This window comes from Nelumbo lutea, chromosome 1 (assembly GCF_056320005.1).
Source record: "Nelumbo lutea isolate HS-2025 chromosome 1, American lotus-T2T, whole genome shotgun sequence".
Classification (NCBI taxonomy): Eukaryota; Viridiplantae; Streptophyta; class Magnoliopsida; order Proteales; family Nelumbonaceae; genus Nelumbo; species Nelumbo lutea.
The window spans coordinates 15,378,259-15,388,468 of record NC_142684.1 but is presented as its reverse complement, the minus strand read 5'-3'; the positions used below and the strand labels follow the sequence as shown (position 1 = coordinate 15,388,468).

The 10,210-nt window shown below is 39.0% G+C and overlaps 2 protein-coding genes across 2 annotated transcripts; one reads left to right on the top strand and one right to left on the bottom strand.

Annotated features, from left to right (window-relative positions):
- Nucleotides 1-3,448: 3,448 nt before the first annotated feature.
- Nucleotides 3,449-4,853, bottom strand: LOC148873657 (uncharacterized). Its single transcript, XM_088941759.1, has 2 exons — nt 4,716-4,853; nt 3,449-3,793 (listed from the first exon to the last, which is right to left on the bottom strand). The coding sequence occupies exons 1-2, from the start codon at nt 4,851-4,853 to the stop codon at nt 3,449-3,451; spliced, it is 483 nt and encodes a 160-aa protein (XP_088797885.1).
- Nucleotides 4,854-5,841: 988 nt separating this feature from the next.
- LOC148873656 (Tetratricopeptide repeat (TPR)-like superfamily protein) lies at nt 5,842-8,385 on the top strand. The gene has a single exon (XM_088945142.1). It carries the CDS (start codon nt 6,030-6,032, stop codon nt 8,106-8,108), a length of 2,079 nt encoding a protein of 692 aa, XP_088801268.1. The 5' UTR covers nt 5,842-6,029; the 3' UTR covers nt 8,109-8,385.
- The last annotated feature ends 1,825 nt before the right edge of the window (nt 8,386-10,210 follow it).

Here is a 10,210-nt window from a genome sequence, read left to right as displayed (position 1 = left end):
CTACAGGGTAGGGTTTGGGTATCGACCTTAGGTACCTAAAACTTGAATCCAATTTATATTTAATGCACTCCCGATACCTGGTTAAAATCCCATACAAAGGGTTGAGAGATGATTCAAACGCTTGCCCATGTATCCTATACAAATGGCCGGAAACAACTCCTAAATTTGGACGGGATGGACTCAATGTCAAGTAGGGGCGCATCTAGGGCTGTCAATTGTATCCGAAAATCTAAGACTCGATCTTACATCCTTATTATCTCAGATTTGGATGATGTATATATGTAATCGGATTGGATTCCAATGTTACAATCTACATTCGATTAATAACCAGATCGGATTCGGATTTGATTTGATCCCATCCAATTCGATTAAAATCTGAATCTGATTATAATATAACATCTACTAATTTTAGTATATAAGTTTTATATAATTATATTTAAAATTATAAAAATATATTCTATATTATATTATATGTGAATTTATGTATATAATAAATTTAGTATGCTATATTTATATTAATTTATTACATATAAATGTTAAAAAATCAATAAACTTTCAATATTTCTAATATTTTATAAAAATTGTAGCGGAGTCGGGTTAAATCCGAATCTGATTTGAGTCCGTTGGGATTTGGATTCGAATCCAAGCCTTTAAATCTGATTGGACTTCGGATCGGATTCATATGTATGCTATCAATAATCAGATCAGATGTGGATTTTGCTACATCCGATCTGAGTGCAACGTTAGGCGCAACTTACAACAAGGTTGGACCATGCCTCTTTCAACAACCTTAACGGCCTTAGGTCAAATCCAATCCAACCCAACCCAACCAGACCCAACAAGGTTGTCTCTGATTGAGTTCGACTTCAATCAGGGCAAAGCCCGTTCCAACAATCCATACTTATATGATTTATTTCATGGGAGATATTCCCAATCAAGGATCAAAGTACCGATATCGAGTATCGTATCAGATAAGTTGCATGCGAATATGGATATGGATACGCTTTGGAAACACATGAATACAAATTTAAGATGTAGAAACGCTTGAGTATGCTAGTGAAATGCATACAAATCACATAAATACATTAATAATACTAAATCAAAAGCTTAATTATCTATGAATAAGATATAAAGACATGAGAATGCATACTTCAATAGGTCATATGAAGAGAAATATTACAATAAACAATACCGAGACTCTAGAACATTCAAACATTGTACAATAATTATCATTCTTTCAATTTTATAATTATAATATTCAATTTTTATTAATTTTTAGGAATATTTATTAATTTAGTATTTTATTTAAATAATAACTATTTTTTAAAATAATAATATGTTTTCATTTTTAACATATAATGTTTTTATTTTACACATGATTATAAAATAAAACAAATAAATCATTTAAGGTAAAATTATATTTAATTTTCAATTTTTATTAAATCTTTTGGGAAAATTAAATCTTAAATTATTCATTTTAGTTTTTATAATTATAATTTTCTGTTTTCCATCAATTTTGTTGGGAAAATTTATTTATTCTTTATATTTATATAACTTTTTTTTCAAATAATAACTATGTTTTCATTTTAACATATAATTATGTGTAAAATAAAATATATAAATAATCTAAGGTAGATGAAATATATTATATTTATAATTTTTAGTTTTTATTATATTTTTGGAAAAATTAAATCTTAAATTATTTATTTCAGTTTTCGTAATACTATTTTTTAACTTGTATTAAATAGGAAAAACAATCCAAAAGTACTCAATGTATAATTTTGTCAAACTAGACACGAATACGCTTCCGTATTAGTGTATATCGAATTGTATCCATCAATATCAATACAGTGCAATACAGTCCGATATAAAGACATATCATACCGATATGCATAAGTCGTAAAATACGTATCAGTCATAGTGTGTCTTGTATCCATGATCATAGATACGGATATGATACACCCATATCGGGAGTATCGTATCGATTCCTTTATTCTTATTGTCAATGTCAATGCAAAATTTCAAGGGACTGTTACTCACAAAACGCGTCTCGCTGAGTGTTTGAAACACTTTAGTAGCATTGTAGCCCCTATCACTGAGTATTTGAAAAAGGGTAAGTTTCAATGGGGAGAAGAACAAGAGGCAGCGTGACTGACTCGACCGGGCGATGACACAAGCACCGGACGATCGAGCAGCTTCATCCGTGAAGCCTTACGTAAAGACTAGGCGTATGCCTTGGTAGAGAAAGAAAAGATGGCAAAAGAAAATTCTTGTGTCTTCGATTAACTCAGAACAGTAGAATAACTAGGAGAGTTAAACTTGTAAAACAATTAAAGCAACTAAAACAACTGGGAACTAGACTTCTAGGCATCTTCGAAATTTTCCTCAGGCTGCCTTTGATATCCACTGTCCGATAGCCACCATCCTCCAATGCTTATCCAATGCATGGAGCTGTCACCATTATCCTATGGTTGTTGGATCACATAAGGTCTCTAGATGTGAGAGGTGTGAGCTGTCGTCGGTTGGTGAGCTGGTCCTCCATCATTTTCCCCCACTTGGAAAGAACTCAACCCCGAGTCATGATCGAGATATGCAAGTGTCGCTTCCGGTAAATAACGAAGAAGATCCGCAACATTAAATGTTTTGGAAATACCCATGTGATCTGGCAAGTCCACTACGTAGGCATTGTCATCAATCTTCTTAAGGATCTTGTATGGGCCATATTTCCGAGGCTGTAACTTGCTATGCTTCCCAACAGGTATGCGTTCCTTTCTTAAGAACACAATGACTTCATCACCGACGTCAAACACCTGGTACCTACGATGCCTATCAGCTGCAAGCTTATACTTTGCATTCGTCCTTTGAAGTTTCTGTTGTACTTCCTCCTGTATTGACTGGATCTATCTTGCTAACTTCTTTGCTGAAGTACTAAGGCCGAGTACCCTGGGTAGCTTTACCAAGTCCAATGCATGGTTAGGTACATTCATATAAACGATAAAAAATGGGGATCTACCTGTAGAGCTATGAACTGCGTTGTTATAGGCAAACTCTACTTGCGCTATGGCAAAGTCCCACTGCTTCAGCCTCTCTCTGCAAATACTGTGGATCAAGTTACCTAGAGTTCGATTTACCACTTCTATCTGTCCATCTGTCTGCGGATGAGCTGTACTGCTAAAATTTAATGATGAATCAAATAGTCTCCACAAGGTCATCCAGAAGTGACTTAGGAACCTCGTATCTCGATCCGACGTGATGGTCTTAGGTACCCCATGTAAACGGACAATCTCTTTGAAAAATAGTTTGGCTGTCACTGTTGCATCTGCGGTCTTCTTGCATGGGAGGAAATGTGCCATCTTGGAGAACCAGTCAACCACCACAAAGACAGAGTCCATGTTTCTTGGAGTCTTTGGTAATCCAAGCACGAAATCCATAGACAACTCTTCCCAAATCACAGTAGAAACAAGTAAAGCATGTAGAGGCCAGTATTCTGGGTTTGACCTTTAGCTGTCTGACATATGTAGCACCTACTCACGATAGTGGTCACATCTCTTCTTAATTTAGGCCAGTAGTAACACCCCTTGACAATCTCAATCGTCTTGTCCCTCTTGAAGTGTCTTGCTAAGCCACCTCCATGCAAATCCCTGATGATTTTATCGCGGAGGGAGATGCAAGGAATGCACAGTTGGTCCCCCTTCATAAGAAAGTCATCATGTACGTAGAAATGACCCGCTGGTTGCTGATTCATGCATTTTTCCCAAACCTGCTTGAAGTCTTCATCCTGGGCATACAGATCCTTCAAACATTCAAAGCCCACAATTTCGATACTAAGAGTCTTGATGAGGGCTACACGCCTGCTCAAAGCATCAGCCACTGTGTTCTATTGCCCAGCCTTATATACAATTTTGTATGGGAATTTATCAATAAAATCATGCCACCTTGCATGTAGATCACTCTTCAACTGTTTTTGCTTACTTAAATACTTAAGAGCTTGATGGTCGGTGTAGAGGACATTCTTTAGCAATCAAATAGTGTTCTCAGGTCTTTAATGCTCTTATGACAGTATAAAATTCTTTGTCATAAGTGGACCATTTCTTCCTAGCTTCGCATAGCTTTTCACTAAAGAAGGCAACTAGTCTCTTTTCTTGTGATAACACTGCTCCTATGCCGACTCCACTAGCATCACACTCAACCTCAAATAAGTTGTCAAAGCTTGGCAGTGCTAAGATAGGAGCGGTGCACAACTTCTCTTTAATGAGAGCAAAACTTTGTTCTTGTTCTTCTCCCCATTGAAACTTATCATTTTTCAAACACTCAGTGATAAGGGCTACAATGCTACTAAAGTGTTTGATAAATCACCTATAGAAAGTTGCTAACCCATGAAAAGGGCGTAGTACCTGATTCATCAGTCTCATGAAGGTGTTGGGTGTGTTAGTTAGTCCAAAAGGCACTATTCGAACAATCCATCTCTGATCTTGAAAGCTGTCTTCCATTCATCTCCGAGATGAATTCTGATCTGATGGTAACCACTCTTGAGATCGATTTTGGAAAAGACCACAGCCCCATCAAGTTGATCAAGCATGTCATCCAGCTTGGGAATGGGAAACTTTGTAGCCAATAGTGATTTTGTTGATTGCTCTGTTGTTGATACACACCCTCCAACTCCCATCTTTCTTAGGTGTTAATAATGCTGGTACTGCACATGGACTCATGCTGACCTGGATATGACCATTTCTTAACAATTCTTCTACCTTCTCCCGTAAGATCTCGTTCTCTTTAGGGCTCATCCGGTAGTGTGACAGATTAGGTAGGCTAGCACCAGGAACAAAATCAATGTGATGCTGGATATCCCGCATGGGTGGGAGCTCATTAGGTAACTCATCAAGAACTACGTCATGAAACTCGTCGAGTAGTCTCTATACTTCCACTGAAATTTTGTTCTCCCCTAGTGATTCACTCATACTTTCCCCCTTTATCACCAGTAAGTAGACCTCGTGGGTATCCTTACAAATTCAGAGTGGTGGTGTGTTATGGTAAGAAAATCCCTCTCTTCTGCCTTTGAAGCCTTGGTTGGGTTCTTTTTTGCCATGGGCAATAGTGTATAGCGCACACCCCCTTTCTCGACCTGGTATATGTTCTTTCTACCCAGGTGTTTAGCATCTGTATCAAACTGCCAAGGCCTATCAAACAAAATATGGCAAGCATCCATATCCACAATATCACAATAAACCTCATCAGTATACTTACCAATAGAGAATGGAACCTTACAGTGTTCCTCCATGCGTACGCCCCCGACTTCCTTGATCCAACCAATCTTGTAAGGGTTCGGGTGTCTTTCAAGAAATAATTGCAGCTTTCGTACCACATCCCTGCTGATAATATTTTCCTGACTACCGCTATCAATAATTAATTCAAATAACTGATCTTGTACTATACACCTAGTGCGAAACAGTCGGTGTTGTTGTGTGGTATCTTTGCTTCTTTGAGATAGTATTAGCTTCCTCACAACGCACGTGTACTCTTCATGATCATAGGTACCTTCTTCGTCCTCTCCATCGGGTCCACAATATACTTTGTCGTCACCAACTTTTTTCTCATCCCTCTCTACCATGTTAACTGCCTTTCTTTTGGGATAGTCAGTAGACCTATGCCCAACTTCATTACACTTGAATTATTTAAAAGGAACAGGTTTTGCATATGCATTAATCACTTTAGGAGGGTTTAAAGTATTACCTCGAGTGCGGGACACCCGACGCCCGTTCCATATCAGAAAGACGGACTCCTTATGCCAATTGACCTTGGATGATAGTAAACTTGACAGCCGGTAATTATAGTCCTGAGTCCGGACAAATCAAAGAACCAGAACCGGATTCATTGACAGCCCTAAATAGCAAATAGAAAATCCAAGCGTGAAACGCGAGGCAGTAAACTCTTTCCCTATCCGAATTCGACCTTGGAAGCGGAAGAAGCCTCCCGGCTACCGGCCGGCTGGACGCATAAAAGACGAGAGCGTGGGCTGGACTCTGCAGAAAATGGATAGTTTCTCTCTTGCAATTACAGTACATTCAGATTTCGTTCCATCATTTACCAGAAGCAATACCATCCACAACTACATTAACGTCCAGTCCTTTCCCTATAACTCCAAGAAGCGAAGGAAGTGGAAAAGCCATCCCCTTGTTTTAGCGGTTACAGCTTCTTCTTCTCCTTCGATTAAAGATGTCTGGAGAAGGTCAGATAATGTTTCTTCTTCTTCTTCTTCCATGGTCTCATCTGGTCGTCGTGTTCATCAAAAACACTACAAATACCAACGTGATAAGCAACAACAAGTATTGTGTTGGGATCACAGTGTGGACATGGACAACCTCCTCTCGTCGATTAGGCAGACCTCAACTGAACAGGAACTCTATGCCCTTATGTCCCCTTACAAAGGGAGGCAGCTCTCTCTCCGCTTCATGGTCTCTCTTCTCTCCCATGAGTCGGACTGGCAACGCTCCCTTGCCCTTCTCGATTGGATGATTGAGGAGGCTGCTTATTCTCCCTCTGTCTTTGCCTACAATGTTGTCGTCCGTAATGTGCTTCGCGCCAAGCAGTGGGATCTTGCCACTGGCCTGGTCGACGAAATGCGCAGTAGGTCGCTCTCCCCTGACCGCTTCACTTACTCCACTCTCATTACCCATTTCGGCAAGGAGGGACTCTTCGACGCTGCCCTCTCTTGGCTCCAACAGATGGAGCAAGACCGAGTTTCTGGTGACCTCGTTTTGTATAGCAACCTTATCGAACTTTCACGCAAGCTCCACGACTACTCCAAGGCCATCTCCCTCTTTTCGAGATTGAAGCGCTCTGGCATCACCCCTGACCTTATCGCTTTCAATTCAATGATTAATGTATTTGGCAAGGCTAAGCTTTTCAGGGAAGCCCGCCTTCTCCTCCAAGAGATGCGCTTGGCCAGCGTTCCTCCGGATACCGTCAGCTATTCCACTCTTCTCACCATATTTGTGGAGAATAGGAGACTTGTTGAGGCGTTGTCCATATTCTCTGAGATGAATGACGTTGGGTGTCCGCTTGATATCACCACTTGCAACATTATGATTGATGTCTATGGCCAGTTGGACATGGCTAAAGAAGCTGATAGACTTTTCTGGAGCATGAGGAAAATGGGAATTGAGCCTAATGTCGTAAGCTACAATACCCTCCTGAGGGTCTACGGTGAGGCCGAGCTCTTTGGTGAAGCTATTCACCTTTTTCGTTTGATGCAGAGGAAGGATATCGAGCAGAATGTTGTCACTTATAACACAATGATTAAGATTTACGGGAAGTCACTAGAGCACGAGAAAGCCACCAACCTTATCCAAGAAATGCAGAGTAGAGGAATTGAGCCGAATGCTGTTACATACTCAACAATTATCTCAATATGGGGAAAGGCCGGGAAGTTGGACAGGGCAGCGATGTTATTTCAAAAGCTAAGAAGCTCTGGAGTGGAGATTGATCAGGTCCTTTACCAAACAATGATCGTGGCGTACGAGAGAGCAGGTTTAATAGGACATGCCAAGCGTTTGCTCCACGAACTCAAGCACCCAGATAATATTCCTAGGGAGACGGCTATTACCATACTCGCAAGAGCTGGTCGGATTGAAGAGGCTACCTGGGTTTTTCGTCAGGCTTATGATGCCGGGGAAGTTAAGGATATCTCTGTCTTTAGATGCATGATTGATCTCTTCTCAAGGAATAGAAAGCATACAAATGCCATCGAGGTGTTTGAGAAAATGAGAGTGGCTGGTTATTTTCCCGATTCTAACACGATTGCCCTTGTACTGAATGCTTATGGGAAGTTGCGGGATTTTGATAAGGCAGATGCTGTTTATAAGGAGTTGCAGGATGAGGGTTGTGTTTTCTCAGATGAAATTCATTTCCAAATGCTAAGCCTTTATGGAGCACGAGGGGATTTTAAAGCAGTCAGTTCACTGTTTGGAAGGCTGGATTCTGATCCCAACATTAATAAGAAAGAGCTGCATCTTGTTGTTGCCAGCATTTACGAAAGAGCAAATAGACTGGATGATGCATCTCGAATTATTGATCGGATGAGAGAAAGGGAACCCTCAAATTCATTGTGACCATAAAGGCAAAGAACTTGATCCTCGTGAAGACTAAATTTCAAGCAAACTATTGTAAATTTAATGGCCTTGAATTAATTCTTTTGTAAATTTTTGTTTTGATAAATCCCCTTACTATAAAGGGTCGTGTAGCTTATTTGTCTGCTGAGTGTAGCAGAGTATATACTTCTAATTGTATTTACTTTCTTAGGTATTGTAATTAACCTTTTGTTAAGGAGAAAAAGGAAAGAATGTAGTGTATATTTGTTGGATCAGCCATTCCACATTCAAAGGCTTCTCACATTTTTTTTTTGGTTTTATATAAGCAAAAAATGTATTGTATATCTTGCTGCAGTAACTGCTTGAAAAGAATTTCTTTTTTTTTTTGGTTTTATATAACCTTCTTTTGGAATATGTAATATCACTTAGTGGAGACCTGGGATCAAGTCCCACCTTCACCCGGGTTGGGGGGTTTAGGGGTTTGAGGGAGGGCTACCCCCTGTTGTGTAGCCTGTTACCAAAAAAATAGAATTCCATATTTTGTAAGTAGAAGTCTACTGGACTTGTGATAATGTCTTTTTCTATCATATTGTTTAGGTTATAAGAAACTTATTTTATTCTTATAACCTTGTTAACTATACAAGGAAATTACTATTCTATCCTTAACTTGTGTGTTATTCACATGCCATTTTTTTTTGTTTTGCATCTTCAACCTGTAATTTTTATTCATTACTTTGGTTATTATCTTCAATTTGTGAGACCCTATCTTAAAGACTTGAAGTCTTGAACAACCATTTTGTAGCTTTACATTTTAGATTTTGGAGATGCCAATACTTCTCATTGTGTAATTTCCCTTCATCAAATGAAACAGGCAAATCCTTGCATTCCCTCTGCAAGTTGTTCAATATACTGAGGATTGAGGAGACCATATCCTTGTTGTCCCTCATGAATGGTTCAGTGTAGCATGGTGGTTTTAAATGTCCAGGCATCTCTCTGGGAATGACTTGGCCGTGCAGGCTTTTGATAAGCTTATTATAAATTCGAAGCTTTATAATAGAAAAAGCTATTTTTGATGACTCAACTATTTTTTTCGATGACCTCAAATCTGATGCTTTCGCACTGCTGCAACATTATTGCTTCTGTTCTGTGCTTATGATCTATTTTAAAAGGTCTGTGATACCTTGTTGGCACTTGGACAACCAGCCATCCAATATAAACTGCACCTAGCTGCTGACAAAAATGCTGGTGTAAAATGGTAATACCTAGGACATTATTGCTTCTGTGCTTTTGATCTATGTAAAAAGGTCCACGATACCTTCTACATTGATACTTTGACAACCATCCCATCTAATATAAACTGCACCTAGCTGGTGACAAAAGGGCAGGTGTAAACTGGTAATACCTAGGATTGTTTCAAACTTCAGGTTTCACTCTCAGATGGTTGGTAGGTAGTCGAACTGCTGGGAAGCTAATGCAGGTTTCAATACGACATACCTGTAGATAAAGGCCCAAGGCTGGATACTGGATATCAACACCAATAATTTTCTGTTTAAGCTGGCACTTTCATCACAGCACTTTACTGCCAGTGGTTGGCCATTTTTATCATGCTACAGATAATGCTATGAAATTAGATTTGGATACTAGATTGGACAGGATTATATTTTGCTGGAGCCTAATCTGGCAGTTTTCATTGATCCTTAAGTCCTAAATACAGTTTATCAATGCAAGTAGTTAATTTTCCTTAAATAAGTTGCAACTTCTAGCTTCTTTGTGCACTCTTGTAAGAAATGAGTTTACTGTTATTCTTTGGAGTTGATTCTTTTGATAGGCTCTAATAGGTTCCTATATATTATGGTATGTGCAGTCTTACTTTCGCAACTATTTTTAACCCCCTCCCAAGGAAAAGAAATGGTTGAACCCACCTAACCAATTTTGTGCAACAAAGAAAAAGGACTGAAAAGAGAAGTGAACATTTGAGCAAATTTAGACAAGACAAGGAAGCACAAGAAAAGGCAACTCGAGGACACACTGAAGCTTGTTTTGAAAAAAAGAGGAAGGTAATGTGGAAATTTATGCATTGATTGTTGATTCCATTTAGTTTGAAATCGGATGCTTTACATGTT